At 47.8% G+C, this 24,979-nt stretch overlaps 1 protein-coding gene across 7 annotated transcripts; it reads right to left on the bottom strand.

Moving 5' to 3' along the window:
• Positions 1–488: 488 nt before the first annotated feature.
• Positions 489–23,658, bottom strand: LOC126546278 (uncharacterized). Of its 7 annotated transcripts, none has more exons than XM_050194434.3 (7): positions 23,009–23,658; positions 10,869–10,973; positions 7,533–7,573; positions 5,933–5,986; positions 5,241–5,294; positions 2,647–2,755; positions 489–1,794 (listed from the first exon to the last, which is right to left on the bottom strand). In XM_050194434.3, the coding sequence occupies exons 1-7, from the start codon at positions 23,316–23,318 to the stop codon at positions 1,670–1,672; spliced, it is 798 nt and encodes a 265-aa protein (XP_050050391.2). In that variant the 5' UTR covers positions 23,319–23,658; the 3' UTR covers positions 489–1,669. The 7 variants fall into 7 exon arrangements, with proteins under 7 accessions (XP_050050391.2, XP_050050397.2, XP_050050392.2 ...); XM_050194440.3 differs by lacking the exon at positions 23,009–23,658 and adding an exon at positions 22,049–22,185; XM_050194435.3 differs by lacking the exon at positions 23,009–23,658 and adding an exon at positions 20,398–20,792.
• Positions 23,659–24,979: the final 1,321 nt, after the last annotated feature.

The following is a 24,979-nucleotide window of genomic DNA, read 5'->3' as shown; positions in this document are numbered from 1 at the left end:
ACCTTCTCCAACAGAGTTCAAAGTTCAAACATGCGCAGCTAAAACGTCTTCGGTCATTGTGGTAGGCCAGTACGGAACGGTAATACCGTACCGTATACCGCAAGTTTTTGTAGGGTAACGTGTCACTGCTAAAACTACTGGCTCCTGTGCCCATCTACAGATAGCTGTTTAAGTCAACAATACCTCTCATACAGCGAATTGCCAGCTTCAGCAGCCGATGGATTCACAGAAACCTAGTGTACACGCCATCAGCAACCTTGTGATTACTTTGCATTTCAAGATGCAATTTGAATTACACACCTTACCTGTTCATTGCTTGTTTGCACAACAGCCAGGTAAACAAGCTACTCCATGTCTGCTTGTGGCTTCTTCATTTCTTTGATCACTGCGCTTAACTTTATAACCTGTAAAAATTCAATTCAGGCTCTCCTTTCTCAAGGATTACTCCGCGATTTCACTTCTCCCCACCTTTGGAACAACCTCGACAGTTCCTGCCAGAATCTTTATATTATTGTCCTTACAACACACTGTCGTGAAGTTTATTTCCACATAGTGTTTCTTCTACAGCAAGTGCTTCTTTACCAAGTTCATTTGAACATTCAGTTCACATACATGCACTTCTGGAATTGCTGGTGTCTAGGCTGGACATACTGTGCAATTCAAACCATGGTATATTTTTATGGTGCCATGGTATATCTCCTTAAATATTTTCAAAAACCCCCTCCCACTTTTATACGCCCTCCATCATGCCTAATTCACTTAGGCTACTACCTTAGAAGAATTATGTAATTAAAGCCACATCTGCAGGTACTTCTTCAGTTCAAGTCTTTCATTAAGTTGCCGCCTTTAAGAAGCATTGTCATTAGCTTTCACTTCTTCAGAATTCTAAGCTATGCTGGATGTTCTGCACAAGCACGGCTCTGTCACCACTGTCTATGCTATTCATGAGGGTCTCCTTGTAATCCATCACATTTGCACTTTCCTTGGTTCCAGTAGAGCACCTTTGCCAGACCCGTAGATGATGCAGGCATGCCAGTTCTTCAATTCAGTCCCTCTCCAATACCATTTTGCCAGCTTGGGCAGTGGTACAAGCATGAACCCTCAAATGTTGTTTGCTTCTATACACACCACTGTCGCAAGTCTGGTGGTGTTCAAAATTCAAGACTTTCAGCTCGAAGCTGCTGGTCAAGTAAGTCCTTGCCAAAGCGCGAGCTAATGCACCCAAGTGTGCATAAGCTTGCAAATATTGGACACCTGGCTCCAGTCTCTCAGTCCTTTTGCTTCATACTGCCACACTCACGACGCCAGACACTGCTCACAACACTTTGTTCTCACTGTGTCGTCTGCATCGTCCGTTCCTCCTTGTTCACGATTTTGAGAAAGTAGCACATGTGAACGAGCTTCTTCAGCTTGAAATTGCTGGACAGGCCCTTGCTGAAATGTGGGCAGCAGTGCGGGTACTCGTCCATGAGCACCATGGACTCGCGGTTCTTGACGCTGCCAAGTTTGGTGACGCACTGGTGGCGCTGGCTGCATTGACAAGGCTGCTCGCCCGTATACCTCCGCAGGTGCGATTGAAGGTGCACCTTCTGGGCAAACTTCTTGCCACAGTTGACGCAGACATGCATCTCGATGTCCTCCGAGTGCAGCTTCTTGTGACAGTTCAGGTTCAACGAGACGTTGAAGCATCGGTCGCACTCAAACGGCTTCTCTTTGGTGCGTACGCACATGCGCTGCTCGACGTCGTCGGCCCAGAAGCTCTTCTGGATATGCTCGCATCTTGCGGCATGGGCCCTGCATGTGGGTGAGGAGAGATGTGAAAGAAGATGTTAGCACATCTACCAAGCTGTGAATTTAAATATTAGAAAAATATCCACGGACGTGACAAAGCAAGGGGAGGGGTGAGTGCGGGGGGGGGGAAGGAAACAGCACGAAGTTCTGTTTACGTTTGTCCGGAGCAGACCCCTTGTGGGGGATACACACAGCAGCAAGCTAGGCACAGCAGAGACTTCATACTTCATGGGCGCCATCCTTTCACATGCTATAAGCGTGTGGTAGGGTTTCTACATGTTGGAAAATCTGTGTTGGTGCTCCTTTAGATCTTGGGATGTTGCCGAAAGAAGAAAGACCACCGACATCACAAAAAAGCTGTGCCTGCTGTATGTTCTCTTAAGGCCATCTCTACAAATGGTCATCAGGTGCTGAGCATCTAGACCTGCTGTCCGTTCTTTTGGTGGGCTCGAATACCAAAGGTGTGTACAGTGCTCACGGATTGAAATAGGACACGGAGCATTTAGTACAACACTACATATGCGCAAAGTACGCGAGAGCACAATGTCATATCGCTAGGAGTTTGGTCACCAAAGGTGACGAGGGCTCCGATGTAAGTGTACGCGCCAGAATTACGTCGATGTGACACGAACTGCAGCCGGTTGAAGCGAAAGTATGCGCATTACTTAGCCCTAAATTGACGCGTTTCATTCCGTGAGCACTGTACACCAAACAATCCATTAAACGACACTAGAGCCGAAATTCGGGCTAGTTGGTTACTCATGATCCTCAAATAATGCCGCGTATGTCTCTGCTATGTCTGTGCCTTGTTTTTCACGCGCTGTTATTCGACAGTCTTAAACAACCCACACTCACGTTTCCTGCTCCCCGAGTGCTTTTCTGGCTGCAGGATTGCTGCACGGGACTCCTGCTCAATTTCGTCTGCATGAGTTTTCTGTGTTTGGGTCCTGGTGATTCCGGTCGTCTGGGTATAGGCAACAAAAATTTAATGAACTTAAGGAGGAAATGACAGCAATTTGCAAGCTTGAATAATGCATTGCACATTAAACCAAACACGTGCCCCAGCAAGTTCGCCAAGTTACAATGCATTTGATATGGTAGTTTCTTTTTTTTTTTTTTACATTGCAGGTGAACCGCTCATGCCAGTCTGGCAACACAAACTGGTGACAGAATGAAATCACACCCCCAGCAACGGGCTTCACGGAAGTAACGGAAGCCGATCTCGAAGGCCATGCTTTGGTGCATTACAAGAACCAGAAACAATTTCAGGAGCCAGAAATACGTCTTGGTTGCCATGCATCATTTAGTTTTTCGCGTGTGTCGTTGGTCAGCCCGAGGTAGTTACTGCATGCGTTTTCCAAATGGTGCTGCTCTTATTTCATGAGTGAAAGAATACAAACACAATTCAACGGCGACAACCTTACTGCACCTTTGGGCACCAAAAAGTGTGGCGCTAGATGTCCGACGTGGTTTCAGCCGCGTCAGAGCAGACTACATAGCGGTAGCCCCGAACTTCCCAACATCACACAAACCATGGCAAAACCATGGTCACTGTCGTTAGGAAGGGTTTTGAGGCAGTGATTTCAAATCGAAATTTCCAGTTGGAATGTGTGCCAAGAGCCCAGTTCTTAAAGCTAAGCTTCCTTAACGAACATTCCCAGAATTTCCTGACTGTGGCTGCTGCGGCTGTCTAGCCACATAGCTTATACTTAAAGAAAAAAAATGGAAATTGAATTACATGCATAATGGTGAAATCAAACCTCGGTCCCTCAGCACAGTAGCCTGATGCTCTAGTTATTAGGCTACAATCGCACGTACAGTTCTATCTTTCCAATGCCAACTAGCTCTTAACAGATGATCGCTGCGTGTGTCACGTTGCATTAGCATGTGGCGTGCGAGAGCACAGGTACACGTGACAGTTTTCTTTACGTCAAAGATGCGGGAATGCAATGGGCAAATTTATGAGATTTTATTCTCCTCTTCATGAAAATCTTCACATATATTCAGAAATGTTCATTTGGATCTGCATAAATGTTTTTTTTTTTTTCCCCTCTTTGGCAGTCAACGGCAAACCTTTGTCGTGGACTAAACCTTTTGTTTCGCATTTGGCGGGTCCTGCAGGCCGTGCGACAGTGTCAGCAGGAAAAGCCACTCGTACTTCCAACAGCTACCACCTTCGCAACTGTTCTGGCGACTCATTTACGCATGCAGACCACGGGACAGCTGCAGCTTCATCATAGAATGCCATCTCTGACTTTATTGGCTCTGTAGCCGTCAAAGATGTCCCCCTGGTGCCAATCAGGGGTTATTTAAAGGCCATCAACTTCGTGGATTGTTGCAGTCAGCGGCAAACCCTTGTCCTAGACTAAACCGTTGCTTTGCATTTGGCAGGTGAAAGTAGGTTAGTCCTGCTTAATCTCTCACTATTCAGGTTTTGCCACTGACTGCACCATGTCTTCTTTATGTCAAAGCCCGTGCCACTAGATGGCAGATTTATGACTTGTACCTGTGGGGGCAGACTACACCTGGGGAAAAATGGCTTGTCAGTTAGGGATGGTGCCTTTACGAAGATGAGTACAGTAAAACACAAAACGTGGAGGCATCCTTCATGCAAGGTTGATTCGTTTAAGCAACCTGACGCACCATCCGACCCAGTCAATGATTAGTTCTCGCAGCAACTGCCTGCTGTGAATATGAAGCAGGATTTTCTGATGACAACTCTTTCAGCACTGATGGTGAAAATTAAAGAACTATTGTAGGTAAAGGAAACTAGTGAAAATGTTGCTTCAGTTGTCAAGGACCTACAGTCCTCTACTGACTTTCTTTCGTTGTAGTATTAGTTCTTTCTACGGTGACCACCAATCAGGCTGAGCTTAGTGGCGTATGTTCACAGGTGGAATCGCTCTCCTCAACAGTTGTTTCCCAGACACAACTGATTGACAGGATGACTTGGGAGATAAAGGATCTCGAACAATATAGCAGAAGATGTAACTTCGACATTCACGGTCTTCCAGTCAAATCTGGTGAAAACTTGCCCTCCTCCTCATGTGACCTAGCTGGCAAGCCAAACATAACACATCTTAAATCGCCAGATATCTCAGCAGTACATCGAGTGCCATCTAGACGTAACTATATTCCACCTATTCTAGTGCAAACTCAGACATTTGCAGTTAAGCAGAAATGGCTCGGGTCTCTGAAGGGCCTTCCTGATTTGGTGCAGCACATGTATTCAATAGCTCACACTCCAGTGGAAGGAACTTGGCATGGAAGCAATCCACGAACTTGTCCCAGGGGTGGCGAAATTTGAAGAGTGAGAAAGCATTTTTCCAGAACTCATTTTCATTAATTTCGTAATAAAGCACAAACGCCCATTTGAGTGATTGCGCTCTTGTTAACTGCTGTACAGAGAGACTCAAGCAAACATTTCGTGTGTGAGAGAGGAACCGTACCTGACATCCCCTGGACACCATTTTCTGTGGTTTCTCTGTAGATAAAAAATCAGCCTGCAAATAACAATGTCAAAATTAATTCAAAGAAATGTCAAGCTATCTTTTCTCTTACTAAAGTACTGTGGTCTGTTAAACACCAAAGGTATGCTATGGTTATGAAGTTATCAATTTTGTAAGCGACTTTTCTTCTGACAGCTAAATTTGGACCAGACATATTGAATATGTTTGTAGGAAACTAAATAGAATATCAGAACTACTTCATCGTCACCGAGAGAATTTGCCAACAACCATTTGATGTGCAAGATAAAATTCTCGTTTTTTTACAACTGGTATTTAACATGGGGAACCGCAACGAAAGAAAGCACACACAAGCCGACTTTGTGCCAAAAGCATGCCCTTCGTACTATGCAAATAGTACACAGTACGGTGCACATACGCTCCCTTACTTTTCGAAGTATAAAGTACTCCCCGTATACACCATATACCATAAACCATATACACCGTATACCATATACCATATACACCATATATCATACACCATAAACCATATACAGATTCTGTTTAGCTTGCATATATCAGTAAGCTAACACAACACGCAACGACTTCACCAAGTTGCTAGGGATGAGTACACTGTTCTCAACTACCATAAGGAGATTCGAGCAAAAATTTCATTTATGAGATAGCCATCATACCTGACATCCCTTGGACGCCGTTTTCTGTGATTTTCCTGTCGATAAAAGATTGGCCTGAAAGAAAAAAAAAAAGTTTATTGGTCTCCAAATAGCCTCGGAATCGATTTTCCTAGCAAGCTCAAACTATCTTTTTTTTTTCGTACTAAAAGTACTACGTTCTTTTCAACACAAAAGCTATACATACCTTGCTAATGAAGCAATAAATTTTGTAAATGCAGATTAAGACTGTTGGCGTAATTTATTTTGCAACTTCGACCCAACATATTGAATATGTTTGTAGTAAACTAAACACAATATCAGGACTACTAAAATGTCCCTACCATATTTTGCCAGCAACCATTCAATGCGTAATATTTGTAATTCTTGCTTTTTATCTATATTATACTACTGTCACTTAAAGGGCCCTTGAAACAACTTCCGAACATAACCAGAAAACACCGCCTATCTGCAGACAAAGCTCCTACGACCTGCAAGCTAAATGTTATTGCACTGCATGCAGCAGGTAATTTACAATCTCATGTCAAAAAGAGCGACACATGACTTGCTCTCTCCTTTGCAATGTCGTCACGTAGCTGTATCACAGACAGCCAAGCCCACAGGCAGTTTATTGGCTGATTTCGTAATCGCCAGAACACTCTCAGTAATATTAAAGTTTCGAATATTGAATTAAGTAAGTGAAAGATACACGTCTGCAATCTCAAAAAGACCAAAAGTTCATCTTTGCACTTTCGATCTACACGCACCAGTTGTGCGTAGCTGCGTCTGCTGAGCATGGTCTGTGGTATCGCACCGACATGCTGTGCAGCGCAGATACCGTGCTTCCGGCATGCTATAACACAGACGAAAGGAGAGAGAAACTCGCACATAGGTTCGATGACTACCTCTAACTCCACTTGCAACTGAAGGATTTGAAAAATATTTGTGGCGGCAGATAGCTGTGCATAAACTGCACCCTTGATTTTTGAGAAGGTTGGCAGTGCTACCTGTTGTGTGGTGCAAGAATTCCCAAGCTTTTTTTTTTTAATGGCAAAACAAGGAAGCCATCCCAAGTCTTTAGCGCCTCCAGATAGCAAAAGCACAGCCTCAGAGACTCTGCCGTTGCTGGAGTGTGGGGCATCACCATTTATTCCAGCCGGCACGTGACGCGTTACAGGAATAGCCAAGAATAGCCAGAGCCAGTACAAGCGAGTACTGTAGTTCAATAAAGGCAAGTACCAATGAACATATTTATGGAAAAGAAAATGTTTTTGTTTTTCTTCCTGTAATGGCCATGCCCCCAATTTTCACCCCAAATCTCGGGAAAAAACCTGCTGCCATTACACGAGTACATACGGTACTCCCTGCTGAAACAAATACGTGCTTTCTATTTAGCTAGTATACATCTGCCAGGTATCACAACATGTAACGACGACTTAACTAAGTTGTTAGGGATGAGTAGGCTTTTGTCAACTGCGATACGGAGATTGAAGCAGGGAAAACACAGGGAAGGCGGGAGATGGAAATTCAAGACGATTAGCGAATCGAGAACAAGGTAAAAGCCGGAGCCAACGTACTGACAAGTGAACTTGCAAGAATTTCATGCATGAGATAGCCATCATACCTGACATCCCTTGGACTGCGGTCTTTCCGTAACTGTTGCTTCTGGAAAGATAGAAGGGTTTATTGATAAAAACATCATCAAAAAAAGCATTTTATCTTTTTCATTCTTAACATAGCTGAGGCACTTAGCATTACCAATGCCACAGCATGAGCTTGAAAGCCAACAGCGGCAAAATTTGTGGCAATAGCGCAGCTAAAGAAAAGGTGGACAGCAAAACTGTGCATACAAGATGCGAATGGTTGCATAAGAAATGACTTGCTAAGTTTTACCTTTTCTACACTGAAAAAAAAAAACAAATCAGATACCATGCATATGTGAGAATTGGCTATAAATCAAGCTTTCTTTCAATGGTTACCGAAATGGCTTCACATCACTTCTTCACTTCTATGTAGCTTAATACTGCTCGCTCAATGCACGGACTAGTCCAATTTGTTCACTCAACTTCCTTCTTTCCCACTCGGCTTCTCTTGACACTGACTCCTTCCCTTCTCTGTAGCTGACTTCGATTTTCAGTTGTGGACTTCATAACTTTTCACCTCTTGTTCTGCTTGTCTATTCAAGCAGCGATCCAGTTTCACATATTCATTCTGGGGTACAGGCCAAGAACATTCGCACTGCCTCATGCCCAGTTGCGTGTACCTGGTGTTCCAAGTTGTCTATTCTGTCACAGACCCAGAGGCACACAACCATTCGCGCAAGTTGTGTAATCAGCAAGACATCAGCTGCAGGCGGCATTTGCAAAGTGTGGGGAAGCAGCAAAGAACGCTTCACTTTAAACGCGCCGCTAACAGAGCTTGCCAGAAGTGACATAAAACCCTAGCTGGGCCTGATGAAAGATATTGGCTGACTGTCATCTGCTAAGGGACAACCTGAAGGCAACTGATTAAGGATTTGCACACTTGCTAAGAGCTTTGTCGCAACTACAGTAGACTCCGCATAAACAATATTGGCCTGAATGAAAATGCCAGATAAATGCAATGAGGTCACTACCAATTTTGTTTGCTACCCATAGCCACAATGTTAACAGACTTCGCTTCAGTGGAGCATTTTTTGGGAACTCCGGTTAAACAGAACTGGAACCGAAACTAATGCACATGTCATGAACCATTGGTCCAACAGCCATGTAAAATGATGACACTAAACAGTCAAGAAAATATAATACATTCAGCACTTGTGGAGCTGTGTCGTAAATGGCTGCTAGGCGGCGTTCACATCGTTTAATTTTCGTGTTGCAGGCCTTATGATGGCACAGTCAAAAAGCTCAAGAGGCTAATGCACTCACGTTGGCTACAAATTGGATGTCATGAAAGACGTGAAGTGTGGCGATGTTGTGTAATCTGAATTTCTCATTGTCCCACACAAGTAACGAATAAGAGAAGACGGACAAGATCCGGAGCAGCAGCTTTTGAGAAGGAGTGGAAGTGCATGCGTACATCTCAACAAGATCAAATGGGACACATCCTGTTCCTGTGGTTCAAGCATTCGTGCAGGGCCAGTTTTGATACCGGTTGCCCTATTTTGAAAGAGGAGGCAGTACAGGCTGCACCTTAAAGGGCATTAATGGCTTACGTGCAAGCAATGATATTCAAAGCAGAGCACACTGACATCAGTTTGTTTGCCACAGTAAAATTTAAATGCATGATGCTTTGCAATGATCATTCTTGATTTCTGTGTTATACCCTAAAACGAAACTTCGGATAAACGAAACACTTTCTTCTGTCTCTCTGAATTCCTTTTAAGCGGATCCTACTGTGCTTTGGCGAGACCCAGTAGCATCTGTTTTAGACAAGGACGCCAAATGGAGGGAGAAGTGGAACACTCTCCCACATTTTAATTGTGTTATAAAAAGGATACCGAAGAAAGTCGCAAATATGCAAGAATAAATAGCCAGTTATAAAAAGTAAATCTGTGATTAGAATAACAATAAGAGCGCGCAGCACAGTCAGAGGGGAGTGAAGCGAATCCTTATTACAATGGAATTACGACTAATCACCATGTGTGCTGGAGGATAAATATGAACTGCTCTGCATTCATGGCAATGAAAGGTGCGGCAAACAAACATACACGTATCCAAGAGACAGCTAGCGCATCAAGTGACAAGTCCACTTCCTTGACCTCAGAAGAAACTGACATGGAGAGAGCGTTAACCCACCATGACAACGAGAGAGCCACAAAGCCTCTCAGCAATAGACTTCTGAAGAGCCCTAGGGAAGGTAATATCATTATTTTATATATGATTGTCCTAGTATGACTTGAAAGGAAAAGATCAGTCATATTTTTTAAGGACACCACAGAGAGCCTTGATAGCAAGAACATTCCTCTTTCCTGCCCGTGCAGACGTGCATGCTGTGTCAAGCGAAGTTATCATATCACAGATGCGAGAACCACAAGCGGCAGGGGAAACCAAAACAGTGAGCACGCATATAATTTTCTCACCGGCAAGCATCATAACTCAGTCTTTGCCACCACACGAAATTGCTGCACCTTCGAAGCCTTGAACACATGCCAAATAATGCCCAAGTTTGGTAGGATGGCCAATTTGACACCATAGTGCAGCATTCTGCATTAATTATGACCATCTAGCATTCCTTAATGTGCACCTAAATATAGACACACCAGCATTTTTGCATTTCACCCCCACACAAGTGTTGTTGCTGCTGGCAGTTTTGATATGTCTCTTATGTTTAAAATAAATAAAAATCAAGGGGAGAGAACGCCTGCACCACGAAGGTATTGTCATGTAGTAGTGATGGCAAAGAACAGGCCTAAAGCCAACACAAAATAAAAGAATGCAAGGCGTAATCAAAGGCGCATCACGACAAGAAATGTGCAGCAGATTTCCACGACAAAAGCATTTCAGAATAGTCATCAGCCATGGTAGCATAGCTTGCAGAGCAAACGATTTTTATTCAGGGGAGATATTATTGAGCAACTACTTTTGGTGATACTATCACCTCCAATAGCTTTTGTGTAACTTGACATCAGGTGTGTCAAATTAGACAGCCGAAAGCTATGTCGACATTTTGCAAACATAGAAAGACCGGTGCAGCGCCAGAAAGGCTGTTGACTGTATATGCCACACAAGTGCACGAAGGGTGTCCAACAGTTTCTTCAGAGGCACAAGTGTGGTATGTTGGTGCACTGGCCATTCAATGCCTTAAAGAATAAGCAGTTGTAAATGTTGTACCCAGCCATAGGCATTAGAGCAATGTCTAATGGCCATGGGTGAGCCTAGTTGGCTTGTTGTCTAGTTGGCAAGGTGGTTAACAAGCCCAGAGGGCGCATGTCATACTCCTCTATGGTGCTCCTTATGTGTTGGATCAAGCAGGCACTTACTGGAAGGGCCGACAAGTGAAGAGCCATCCGAGCCCTCGGCTGCAGAGCCCAGTTCATCCACCTCACGCATGGGAGAGTAAGGCCCGACATCACTGTCACTCGAGCCTGCACCAATAAATGCACCAAACTTTCCGACACTTCAAAATAACATGTTGCTGGACTAGTTCACGCATGCCGGTAAACAAGTCGATTCTTGTGCGAAGTAGGCGACCACAAAAGAAACACAGACAGGACTGTCCTTTCTATATGTGTATTATGTTTGTGGTGATATTTTTCATGCAAGAATCTACTCATGTTCTGCAGACACTGCATACATCTTTTTTATTTTTTTACTACACAACACACAAGGAAAAAAAAAAACGGGCAAGCTCACACTCGGTCGCATGAAGTTTGAAATAGTGAAGCTGGTCGATTTGGGGCTATTCCAGCTACTGTTAGGTTGTAACTAGGCTGCTGCTGCTAAGGTTGTAACTTGGCTGATGCTAGATTGAAACGCTGAACTGCGGCACCTTCCCGCGTGAGACTGTTTCTCGACAAGTCCTACACAGCCGCACCTCGTTGTGGTCACTGGCCTCCGGGAAGATGTCTCGCAGTACACACGTGCCTTGTGCACGTTTCTCGACAGACCGAACCATGTTGAGCGTCTATAGGTTCGAGTCAAACCACGGTCGATCGCGCACTCGGCAGGAATGTCCAAACTCCAACGAGAGGAACTCACGCTGAAACCGAGCGCTGGCACCCATGGTTGAAGCCCGAGCTCGGCGTCGCTCGTACTCGGCCTCCCGTACTGCAGGGTCTTGGCGTAATCGTCGATGCTTCGCAGCGATCCTGGCTCTCTCTCGACTGGCGTATTCTGGGTCTTCGCGCAGTCGCCGCCTCTTGGCTTCAGCCTCTCTGGCAAAGTAGGTCGGATCGGCTCGCCGTTGCCGCTGTTTCTCCTGCATTGCAGCAAGTCTAGCTTCGCGACGCACAGTCTCTTCTTCGGCAGTACGGACTTTCCTAGGCCGCCCCATGGCATTAACCCTTTGAAGGTTTTCGCCGTACATGTACGGCGGCGGTTTTCTGTCCCGCAAGGTCTTTGCCGTACGGGTACGGTTCCGACCCTCCGTTTGAAATTTCGCGCCATAATGACGATGAGCGCTCATCGGGAGGTGCTGCCACCTCTTAGCACTTACAAGATGCGTTTGAAATTGGTGTTACCTTCTTGGGGAGATAAACAGAGCTGATTGCTAGCTTCAGCGCGTCGCTCAGACTGCGGCAACGCCCCTTTGGCGGTTTCGGTTTCGCCGCGTGATCGCAACGGAGGCGCGCGAAACGTCATTTTTTTCTTTGTCGGCACTCTCTTGCAGGGCGATGGAAGTTGATTTCTATCTTGATTGGCGCTGCTCTTAGCTTGCTTATAGCGGTGTTCGCGAGGTATTCCCGCTCTCAGTGGCAACGCGCTTTCGCGGTTTCGGTTCCGCCGCGTGATCGCAACGGAGGAGCGCGAAACGTTGTTTTTCTCTTTGTCGGCACGCTCTCGCAGGGGCGGCGGAAGTTGATTTCTATCTTGATTGGCACTTCTCTTAGCTTGGTTATCACCACTTGCTTATCAGCGCCGTTCGCGAGGTATTCTCGCTCTCCGCGGCAACGCGCTTACGCGAGAGGGTGCCTCAGACCTCTGCCCAAGGCAGCCGCACGCAGAGATGGCATGTGTGCGCCAACACAACTCCTCGCTTCAAGAGAACAGACACGCATTTTAGGTGTGCAGACTGCGATAAGGCGCTGTGCGTAGACCCGTGTTACAAGGAGTACCATGCTCGGAAATACTATTGAACATTTTGCAGTTCTGAGTGATGCCGACACCAAAATACTGTTCCTAATTATTTTTGACTATTTATTCCCGACTTAATACATTTTGGACATTCAAGATCCGCAAAAAAATAATTTGACCACCTGGGAAAGTTTTTTTCAAAATAATTTGACCCTCAAAGGGTTAACTCATAGAATAAAGAACTGACCGAGCGCCGGAGCACCGCCGAGCACACGCTTTCAAATCCTTTTTCACGGTTAAGCGCATGCGCATTCTTAACCGTTATCACGGCACATGCGCAGGTCTCGACGCAGCCACGAAACCGGCTGCACGCAGTGTGCCCGTGTCTCTTCGTCGGTGGGCGTAGCTTAGCGCCTGCTGTGTGCAGTGTCTCCGTCAGTGGGCGCCGGTGGAGTTTTGTGATATGCGGTCCATTTTACGCCGAGCAAGAACAGCTTCGCAGTTAAATGTTGGGCAGGTGTCACACTCTTGTAACACAAGAAGGCAAAGGCCTGCTGCACATTTCCGAGCCCCGTTTTCTCGCTTTCGTGTCTCGGCCTCTTCTGCTCGTCGTACCCGTCATTGTTCCGCGTCTCGCTTCCGCAGTTCAGGATCGCCCCGTCTTCGGCATCGTGCAGACGCGGCGGCGCGCGCCTCTTCTGCAGTGGCGTACTTGTGCGGCCGGCCAACCACGCGAGCCGAAAAAGTGTGCATGCTCCTCCATAGCCCGCCTCCTAACCGCCACTGCGACATCAATGATGATGATAGTGATTTATTGAAAGGAAAGACGCTTGATTATGCACCCGTGAGTAGAGCACACTCAACCGTGAGAGAACACGGCGAAGCGCCGAAGTCAATGCGCAGAGCGCGCGCGCCTGCTTATCTGGGCAACACCCGTTTCTCTGCGAACGTAGCGCCAAGAGGAGGAACAGGATGCGCACCAAGGAGGATATATATAATCCTCCTTGATGCGCACGCACACGTTTTAGGCTCCTTCGCAGCACGCAGCGCCGAGGGGGGGGGATTTTTTTGTCACAGAGCAGTTTCGCCAAGGCCTTTCACCTTAATAATTTAACGCGATGGCGTAAAGGAGCCCGTGTCGCAGAAAATCCGGCATCCCGCGTCGGCGTTGGACGTAGCTTCGGCAAAAAAGAATTTCGAACCAAATTCCGAACCACGCATACCCAACCACTTTTCTACCATGAAAGTTGCGCATACCTTGTCAATTTTTTCCAAAGTTATTTCCTTGGAATTCTGAGAACAGCAGGCCACAAACAAATGTTATGGGAAAAAAAACCGACAGTGCATGTCCTTTACGTTAACTCTTCTCAGATTGAAATGTCAAAAGTGCAAAGCAATAACAGGAGACCAACCCATGCAAGAGGCCGCATTTCTACCAGAAAGCTCGCCTTCGTGCATAGCGTTTGCAGCCAGCGTTTACCAGTAAAAGTTACAGTTACGTAAGCTGCAGTTGAAGGGCAGCACGAAAAGCAGTAAGGGGTCTTTGAATGCTATCGCGTTCCACTCTTAAAGGCAAAGCTTAAGTGCCCTCCAAATTTTATTGCGAAGCAATACTACTTTAGGTCGCACTTCAGCCCGTTCCGTGGCGAGGCGGTGGTAGGCACCATTGACCTTTAGCGTGACCTCGCTGCGTGACGTCACACCACGTGACCTAGAGTGACGTCACACCAGCTGTGTAAAAACAGGGCCCCATCTCACACCGTCGCGAGGCGAGGTGGTAGCCACCAACGGCGGCCTAACTCCTGCTCCTCTCACCAGGGGCGCGGCGCGGCGCCCGAGTCATCCTCGCATGTCGCGACATCAGCAGCGGCCTCCTCAGAGCCGCCAACGTTCGGCAGGTGTCGAGCATCGAGAACGTCATCATGCGCTACTTCGACCTCTCGTCCTTCAGCTCGATACGGGCGTTCACCAACGGCGTGCTCAAGTCCGAGATGCACCTGGACATGCTGGTGCTTAGATGATTCACTGTAAGCCGTAACACTAGCATAACCCAAGACTACCACCAGCCATACTACCAGCTGATCCGAGAATAACACACTATTGCTTCGCAATCACCAGGCTTAACCAAGCTAAGCCACGGCCGTTTTTTTTTTTAACTGTGACTGACCACGAATTTTCACCGCCAATATCCCATTACGTTTTTATCCCACATAGGTACATTGGTGTGTGTAGCAAGACAGTGTTGAAAAGTGGAAGCAGAGCGACAAATATTTTTTGCTTGCATCTCAAAAAGAAGAGTTTGGCCTCGATATATGCTCCAGAATAATTTCAATCACAATCTCGGCACAGGGACAATCTTCCTCAGGCACACTGTGGCCTGGAATGGACTATGTGACCTCAATATGCAGCAGGCCCCCCTCAGCAAATGAGATTACACGCTGGATGTTGCAAGGCATAGCCTGAGAAGCATCCCACAAGTATTTTAAAAATGGGTTTATTAATGGCGGAGATATAAGCAAATTGGATATTGCAAGACAATGACATGAGGAGGTGAGCTACCTTCCCCGCAGCAGAGGGTCTCTCCCAATGCCTTCATCCCCCCCCCCCTAGCATCTGCAAGCACCATACAACACACCCAAAATTTCACTCTTTCCTCGCCAAAGCCATGGACCCACATGAAATTTATGGCATAACCCACCTACGCCATTACAAAAAGCATGTGATGGCAAATGGTGTTTTCTAGTTGCTCTGCACCATGGAGGAAGCATTACCTCTACTGCACTCGAGCATTAAGTCACCCGGCCAGTTTTCGTAAGCTAACTCTCCGTGAAGTCTTCACCTTTTCTCTTTCAAAAAGTCAGCCCAACACGTCATCCTAAGCTTGGTGGCATTCTCCAGAACTAAGCTCAGTGTGCTTGTTTCCTGGTAAGTTTTATTCAACACACACTGCTTTGAGTGCTTCGCTAGCTTTGCCAACCACTTTGTGCCTGCCCATTTTCTCTCAATATGTTTGCCCAACTTCTATTCTTTATAGCAATGTACACACTTATCGGTATGTATTCCTTGCAACATACAAGTATGGCAGCCCCACCTTGCCGTCACACCCGTTAGTTTTTCAGAAGAGCGTGTGCTGAAAGCGGCAATAGAAGACATTAAATATCACTGCAACATCTTCACGTGTTGGATAACTTTTCTTGGCTTCAAATTTGTTGAGTAATGCACCGTCCTAGCCTCTTTTTCCTTCCTCCGTGTTTGTTGTCTTGTAACTAGAGTAACATGTTGGTCAATCAAGTAGGGGGCAACTGCAATGGACAATGTCACAGAGCTTCACAACATTGACACTCACAAACAAGACGAAGGTTATCAGAGAAACGGCACGGAGCCATGAAGACTAGCATTGCCTGGATGATCACGATTCTAGTATCTGTGTTGATCATTCTGGCTAAGAAGGATGGAATAATAATGCAGCAAACATATTTCTATATGCATTATCAGGAGGCATTGCCTCATGCCGACACTGCTGGCTTAGAACTTGGACATGAATGACGCCACAGGTGCTACTGTGCCTGTGCCTATGTTCATCAGACGTGCTACAGGGTGTCGACAACATTAAAAGATTTGGCTATGCAGGTGATTCCGTAGGTGACCTCATTGTGGACATTGCTTTGCTGGAAAGAATACCTTTGCGGCGCGGCTGAAATAATGTACATAAGAAATTAACTAATTTCTTTAAAGTGTGCAGCTGAGACGTTTCAGCATACTGGCGGGTGCACATCACAGTACGCAGTACGCCAAATCCCTCCAACAAAGCCCGATTGGCACCTGCACTGCATGAAAGCATGATTGGCAATCTGCTGCAAAAGCTGCACCTAATTTACATGCACCACAGGTTTCTGTACAAACAAAGGTGTATGTGAGAATAACTGGAATGTCTTTCTTCTGCATGTACGCTTGTTTTTTTTACACACAGCTATGACATGCATAACGTCATACATGTTGTCAAGCTAAACGCACACCATGTCTCTAGTTCAGTAGCTTATTTACTGTATCTAATATATCATATATCCACTTAACTGTCTGGCAATGGCAATTTGCGATGACTGACAATGAGAAGAGAGGGGGGAATGAAAGTTTCCTTCTGCAGCTTGCTCCTTGCCTCATTTCTACATTTGCTTTTTTAGAGAAATAGCATAATTTAGGGGTACTATAAAGAGGAAGCAATGCTAAGCTACAGTAATAAATTAGACTCGTGTAATAGCACAACGAGTACTCTCACTATAGGAGGAATCCTGGTATGCCAGAGAAGATGAAAAAAATATAAAGAAGGCACTTTGTTGAGACTAAAGTGTGAAACAGCGGAAGCCTAACACCATTGCCAATGGCGATCTGTTGCGTCAGAAACACCACGGAGGCACACAAATCGTACACTGTTTTGCACTTGCTCGGCTTGCCGCGACAAGATGGCGGTCACGGTGCTTCCGAGCTTCATTTGCTTTGGTACCCGGAGATGCAGCGAGTCGCTTCAAACGCATTGCCTCTCTTGCGTTTGCCCGTTGCGTCCCTGGACTCTGTGGTGTTTGATGCGACTCGCCGCCCTGATGCATGCGACGTATACGCTCACCTCTCTTGAGCGCCGCTTGTGTTCAGCGGCTGCCGCACGTCGCGTGTTGGGCGACACTGGTTTCACGAGACGAGGCATCCTTCCCACACGATACCGCAAAGTAAACTGCCTCCACCGCCACACCACACCCAAGCAGACGGTCACCACTCGCGACAGTGACGTCAGGCCACACAGCACCCAATCAGGAGGCCACCTCAAGCGCCTGACGACAGTGACGTCAGGGCGCACCGTCGAACATACCGCCGCCCCGCGTGCCGATGTGATGAGTCATCCCGCGCGGCGCCGAACCACCCCGACACCCGCACTTGACGACAGTGACGTCACGCACGCGAGCCAATCAGGAGGCGCACACCTGCGCCTAGCGACGGTGACGTCACGACACAGAGGAGACCAATCAGGAGGCAGGAAAGCTGTGACAGTTTCTGCTAATGGCAGATGGCCTTGACAATGAGCCATTAAAGGCTTTTGCCTTAAAACATGAGCACAGACGGGAAAGTGTCATATTACTCATTGGGAAAGTGTCATATTGTGTGTAGCATTTCTTTGGAATCATTAGTTACACTCTGCCCTTGAAACCAAGACTGCCGTACTTTAAGAGATAAGTCATTCCAAAGATTACCTCGCACACTATGACGATCTTCCCAGTAAACTTGTTTTTACCACCAATCTTGTGTTTGGGAAATGAAAGACAAACGCACGCTCCAGCTTGGGTTGTAGCTCCTGCACCGTAAGCGCTCTCTGTTGCCGTACCGCTTTCTTTAACGCATAAATTGGCCGATGACGCGCTCCTTCGCGTTCCAAGTCCTTCGCGAGGGATCTCGGCTGTTGTAGCGCTTTCTTCGTCGCATAATACACCCGCGCACGCGCTCGTTTGCGTTCCAACTCCTTCCTCGTAAGGGGTCTCAGTATCTGTAGCTCTTTCTTCGTCGCATAATATAACCGATCACGCGCCCGCTTGCGCTCCAACTCCTCTTTCGTAAGGGGTCTCAGTAGTTGTAGCGCTTTCTTCCTCGCATAATATAGCCGATCGCGCGATCGCTTCCGTTCCGATTCCTCCTTCGCAAGGGGTCTCTGTTGCTGTAGCGCTTTTTTCCTCGCATAATTTGCCCGCCGTCGCGCTCGCCTGCGTTCCAGTGCGTCCTCTTCAGAAGCTGCTGCTCTCTGTTGTTGCAGACGCAATTCTCTCGCTGCTTGCGTTTTCCGCGCATACCTTGCCCGCGCAAGCTCTCGCCTGTGTTCTAGCTGCGCCTCCGTAAGGGCTGCGTTTCGCATACGCTTTCTCTCTGTATTCCGACGTCTCCGTTCCTCGTCACTGAACAGTTTCTTAGGGCGCGCCATGCCCACAGAATTTTTGTAATCTACGCACTCCAGGCAATGAACGGGTGCGCCGATCAAGCGTCGCGAAAATTGCTGCGGGCCACGGAGCAAGATAACGTCGTTTGAGCGTCAGGTAGATGTGCGTCGGCACCTGGCGGCTTTCTGAGAAAATATTGCGCCGGAAGTTCTTGCGCCCACAGGTAGGTGGCGGTAAGCGTACATACGTTTTAGAGTTACTGCATAGGCTCCCTTTAGGGAGCTAACGGGAGCCTACACAATAACTCTCAAGTTTTCCTTTCTACATGGAAGTTTTAGAGTGACAGCACAGTCAAGTGCCTGGTTTATAAGAAAAAAGAAATTCAGTCATTCCACCAGCGGAGCTGTGTATACGGTGATAAATATGCTGACAATAAATATGTTGATCGAAAATCAAAGACACATACCACAACGAATTTCGTTGAACTGAACCACTTGGGCATTTCGGCGCCAACGGGCGATCCGCATACGCTTGGCGTTTGCGGCACGATCTTCGTCCGTATTGCGTGCCGCCCGCCATCGCCGCGCACATTCCCGCTTCTGTTCACGACGACGTTGTTCGTAGGCGCGCTGTTCTTCCGCAGTTCTCACTGCACGCGGCCTGCCCATTGCACGGTTGGTAGGGAACCGAGGTAAGTTGCCTACAGAGCCCGTGACGCCGAATCGCAATGCATACTAAACAGTGTCTATTCCGGTTTTACTTTTGTTATTACGATTTTTTTTATTATCACAACACTATTTGACACACCACTACACGGCTGCGCAAAACCTACTGCCACTCTCTTTTGTGCCGACCATGGAGGAAGGAAAAAGATAGGAGGGAGCACACCGCAACGCGACTGAAGCCAAACCGGTCGGCCCAACACGTGATCTCACGTCAAAGTGCGCGGTAGGTTTTAGAGTTCCCGCTCTGCAGGCAGTGCGCCACGGTAGGGTTGTCGAACAAGCTCGCACCGAATAAAAACTACTGGCATAGCTACTGGGAACCAAACGCGTCAGCAAATATCGATTCTTACTCCGCGATATCGACCCAGGAGGTCACGTGTTGGGCCACCACTGGCTTCACAGAGTGTTCGCTTGCCCAGGCTGGCTGCGTGACGTAATGCTCCCTCCTATATTTTTCCTTCCTCCATGTGCTGACGGCGGCGCGCGCCAGCTGCCATCCATCACCCCGTTTTGACACACAGGGCGTTGGACGCAGGTGCGGAGCTCCGGCAACGCAAACACTACCATGCATCAACCGTTTCGACACTTCTCGCCATATAAACGCAGCTGGAGCATGCACCGCGGCGATAACTCTTTGCTTCATGCTTTAGCTGTATTAGCTCTGGGGTGGCCGCCATCTTATTTGCCTACGCACACAAACCGCCAGAACCAATCGTATAACAGCTCGGCTGTAAAAAGTGCAAAGTTGCCTTCTTTATGGGGATGCGGCTGCCGCGACGGTGCAAGCATAAACATTTTTCTTAATATACAAGCAAATAACCGTGCCAACTGCCACAGTAAACGACGCTGACTCCAAAACGCGTTCTTTCTGCAATATCTGAGTAAGAAGAGTGCAGCGGTAAGCGCAAAATTTATTTTCTAACACTTCTAGCGAAATATGCAGGCCTCTGGTTTGTGTATTCACATAAATTCATCTATTCGAGCCTAGATGGCGCTACAGGTCCTTTTTGGGGACACAAAACGGAAGGGTAATAAAGCTGTTCCATCCTCCTCCGAAACGTAAGGACGAACGGAACGGAGCAGAAAGTTACGGGGGATGCTTAGAACTTTCTAAGAATGTGAAGGCGAAAGCCTACTTGGACGTTCTGTTGATCTGCTGCCGAGCTTTGCCGCTCGCCTTGCACGTGCGGCAGCGGCCTCCCTCTCCACCAATTCTGCATTCCCAGAACGCCTGCGTCGCATTAGGGCCGCATGTTGCTCTCGTCGGGCCGCTGCCGCAGCTTCATCCTCTTCCCGACGGCGGTTACGACGGGCGGCATTCCGAGCTGCTCTAGCCTCTTCCGCCGTGGCATACTTCTTCGGTCTTCCCCTCCCGCGAATCGGGCCTGGTGCGTCGTCACCCATAGCGCTGTGTAATGAAGCTCTGAGCCCACGCGGCGACATATACAAGGCAGGCGAGCGCGCTGCCGCCATTTCCAGAACGTTCTACGGGCGCCGCCATTGACACTTTTTCTCCTCCCCAGCGCCGCCGCTGACATTTCCCTCAACTCTCCGACTGCTTTCCGTCGCCCTTTCTCAGAACCCTCCTCCGGCGCTGCTATTTCCCTTCCCCGGCGCGCTCCGTTTTTATGTACCTCACAACGCGACCTTGGAACAGAAATCTAAAGCTTTCGCCTTAAAATGACCCTGGGCACCTGCCCGAGCAATTGAAAGAAAAAAAGGGGTGGGGGGCAGAAGCTCCCTACTATAATTTGCTATACTAGAATTGTTATATAGTGCGTAGCATTCTTTGGAATTACTTATTAGGCTCATCCTCTGCCCCTAGAAACCAAGGCCGTCGTATATGAGAAACAAGCTACTGCAAAGAATAATACCACGCAAGCAATGACGATCCTCCCAGTAAACTCGGTCTACCACAAATATTGTTCGGTAAATTAACGATGCTACACACGGCACACAGCACAAACGCCGTGACAACATTCTCGGGAAACGCCTGCTGAAGGGTTTCGAGATGACGCGGTTGCACATTTGAAATGTGCGACGGAAACCTCAGTCTGTCAGGTGCACAGCACGTCGTCGATGAAGTGCTTCGTTCACGTACGTTGTATTTGTACAGTGCATAAAACCACCGGTGGTTTTATTGGCCAAGAAGCAGGTGCTTCTTGGCCAATCCCCCATAGTGGGTATGCGCCAGTGTTGTGGAAACGAAACGATACAGTGCATTCCGATTGCGCAGATCTTCCGTTGGGTTTCCTATACGTTTGACCAAGGCCGTGGTTTGACCATCCGTCATCGTCGTGCCATGTCAAACGTACTTTACCGAAGCTCTGGCTGCACTCATTCTCGCGTGACGATTTGCTCGCGCGCAGTGGTCAAGCAGCTCGCCGAATACTGAAACCTGGCAGAATGAAATCCCGCGAACAATTCTGGCGCAACGTCACGCTTGAAGTTCAAGTATGGAGAATCTTGTTCAGAAAGAATGCCGAGTACAACAGCCTCCCCAAACGGGCAAAAGCCGAATGCCAATTGCTCTACGATTACGAATACGTACTACGGGAAGTGACTGAAGTGGCTGTGCTCGCTGGCGCCTACAGCTCACTCCCAACGACACTACAGACAGCAAAATATTTTCGCTATTCATTTTCTTTGTCTGTTTGCATCACTTAACGCATACATAACCGTTAGCTAAGGAGAAACAAACCGTGGTGACAACAACGATGACACTGGGCACGCGCACACACGAACTAGTGCACCGAGTGTGAATGACTGTAAAACAACTCGCATTACCGTCAACGTCGTACTCCTCGCTACTTGTGTCATCTTCGTCTTCGTCCAGGAGCATCGACAGAAGCAAAATAAAAGACGCTGATAACATCGCTGCCATTTTTCCTTTGCATGGGCGCTACCATCATTGATGTTCATGACCGTTAGGCTGCCAAAGTAACTAGTTTCGATTCCGGTTTCTAATTGGAAAGCAGCATTCACATAATAATGCAGAGCATTCTTTGCAAACTTCGAGCGTTTTGAGTGTGTGATCTGTCTACCTAGCCTCCTACGTCGCTGGGGCTGGCGGTGCCTACCAACTTGAGCACTGGTTATATACTCATGTTCGTGTAGGCGGCGTGGTCACAGAACACCATTGTTATCATCAGCATCAACGCCACTCGAGGAACGTTGATAGGGCTAGCCACCCTAACGTTGACTCGAGCTTCAGTTATGTCCTGGTGCTCACAAACAAGCTCTGGGGAAACCCTAGCTTCGTCGAGAAATGCGTCAACTCGGACGTAGCGGTCTTCAGAGGTTTAACTGAGCAGCTCGAGTCTGGCGTACTACTGGGATACATAGTGCAGAGGAAGAGGAACGTGCTCGCAAAGTTCGAGCAGCTAGGCAAGCCCTCGTAATTCTGGCCCTCAGCATACACGATTAGCGCCTGCTTGAAGGAATCGAGAGAGTCAAAGAGCCGGTTGAGACGCACCGCTGCAAGGCCGATGCCATAGCCAGCTAGCTGCGGAATGCTTCGTAACTTCGATTCCCACAGTGAGCGGGATCTGCGCAATTTTTACAGTGGAGCTGTTAGAACCTCGCTGGGTTTCTCTTGACGTCCGCAGTTTCGCCGAGCTGGGGGAGAGAGATCTGAGAGAGAGCGAAAGCAGAGTATAAAAATTGCGGCGTGGCTCTGCTATCGCAAACACCAGAGACCAGCGGAGCTGGGGGAAGCCCAGCAAAAGTAAGTGCGGTTTGGCTCACGTTTAACTCGCCCGAGTCGTTGAATCTTGCGAAAGTTCCTGAGCACACGCAACCCAGGATCTTCCAGCCTCTTCCGTTTGCTAGCGCTCAGGATGTCTTCGCGATGTTCTGCGTAGTATCTCGCGGAATTGGATCGGCTGCGTTGTCGAGCTTCGGAATCTTCTCGCCTCTTGCGACGCCTTGCTTCAACTTCCCTAGCTCTCGCTTCAGGATCGGATCTCCGTCGCCGCATCCGTTGGCGATCAGCTTCTCGACGGCGCTCCAGTCGAGCGGCTTCTTCCTCGGGAGTCCTGACGGTAGTCTTCGCCATTGCTCAGCAAACGCTACACTTTTTTTTTTTCCACAGCGAGAAAGAGGACCGCCGAAGCGAGCGCGCGGGTTTTTACGGTGGAGCTGTTAGAACCTCGCTGGGTTTCTCATTGCGTCCGCAGCTTCGCCGAGTTGGGGGACAGAAAGCAGAGTCTAAAAATAGCATCGCGCAGCATAGCGAGCCTAGCGGGGGAGAAGGAGCGGCACGGCAGGGACACAGGTGCTGTGACGTAATTGCTCCCCGATAAAAACCCGCGCGCTCGCTTCAGCGGTCTTTCTCGCAGTGGAAAAAAAATTATGCGTGGCTCTGCTATTGCGAACACCAGAAACCAAAGGAGTTTGGGGAAGCCCAGCAAAAGTTAGACTAAGTGTACGGTTTGCCACTACTTTATTGACCTTCCTCCAGCTCCGCTGGTCTCTGGTGTTCGCGATAGCACAGCCACGCATTTTTCTGCATTTATTTCTTTCCGGCATGCTACCTGCTGGAGGGATTCCGCGACTGTGGTTTGTCAAGCAGCCATGACAACAAAAGGTCATTGTTCGAAAAAAAAATTAAGGTACAGTCAGTACTTACAATCTAAGCTCATCCTACCCACAAGATTAATGCAACGGCGGAATTCACCCCAAGCTCAGGCTACCAGTCTTGCAACATAAAGTGCAATTCTCCTCCCAGCTCATTACACAAAACATGATACATAATTATTACCTAGGATTTACAGGGGGACTTAAGAAAATCACAAATATCACGCTAGAATCTTGCCACTGCAAAAATTAGTCATGCCAGAGCTTCAATGACAGTGATGTTCTAATGTTGTCAACATTGTAGTAATGTTAATCTTTAAAAAAAATTTGAAGGCCCAATCCACTCTGTGAAGGTGGATTGCCAGCGAAGCTGTTACCACCGATTTAAGCTATTCTAGTCTAACAAATGAAATGAGTACGCCGTAAAATGCAGTGTATAACCATAACGGTCCACTTGTAGTCTGATCGGCGTCTAATCTTTTTAATTACGAACTCCGTGAGAGAGGCACCTGATCAACACGAACAGGATCCGCGGTGCAACCAGCCGTTCTTCGACTACGTTCAGCGGGGGCATGTGTGGCGGAATCGGAGAGTATGAGTATGCTATAAGTATGTATGAGCATGTCATACATACTCATAAGTAAGTATGAGTATGTCCGTAAGTCTTGGAAAGGAGAGGCAGTTTACCTGAGTAGAGAACCCTTGCAGGTACTGCTCACCTCGAAATCAGACAATGGCGTCTCCAGGGAAGGTTCGAGCAAGCACGTCGAGGGCACTGCGTTTCTTTGCGGCGTTCTTTACGGTGGAGATGCGTGACAAGACGTCGCGGAACCGCAGGCGGTCGCACATGGTGCAGGAGATTCCGAATTCCACGTCGAGGAACTTGCGCTTGAATTTCGAAGTCGCTCCCTTGAACGTGACAATCTTGTCAGCGTGGTACTTCCGGCGTTTCGCCTCGTTCGCCGCTTCTCGTCGCAGCTCGAGCGAGCACGTCGCTTGCAGTCTGCTTCTTTGACTCTCGCCCGATGCTTGGCCTCTTGGTTCGAAGGGTTGTGCCTACGACGTTGCTTCGAGAGCCTATATTGCTCCTTTCTATGCGCATCGTATTCCCATTGCTCTTTGGGAGTTCTTACTTTGCGT

This window comes from Dermacentor andersoni, chromosome 10 (assembly GCF_023375885.2).
Source record: "Dermacentor andersoni chromosome 10, qqDerAnde1_hic_scaffold, whole genome shotgun sequence".
NCBI classification, from domain to species: domain Eukaryota; kingdom Metazoa; phylum Arthropoda; class Arachnida; order Ixodida; family Ixodidae; genus Dermacentor; species Dermacentor andersoni.
The sequence above is the reverse complement of the archived record's forward strand: the minus strand, read 5'-3'. Positions and strand labels throughout refer to the sequence as shown.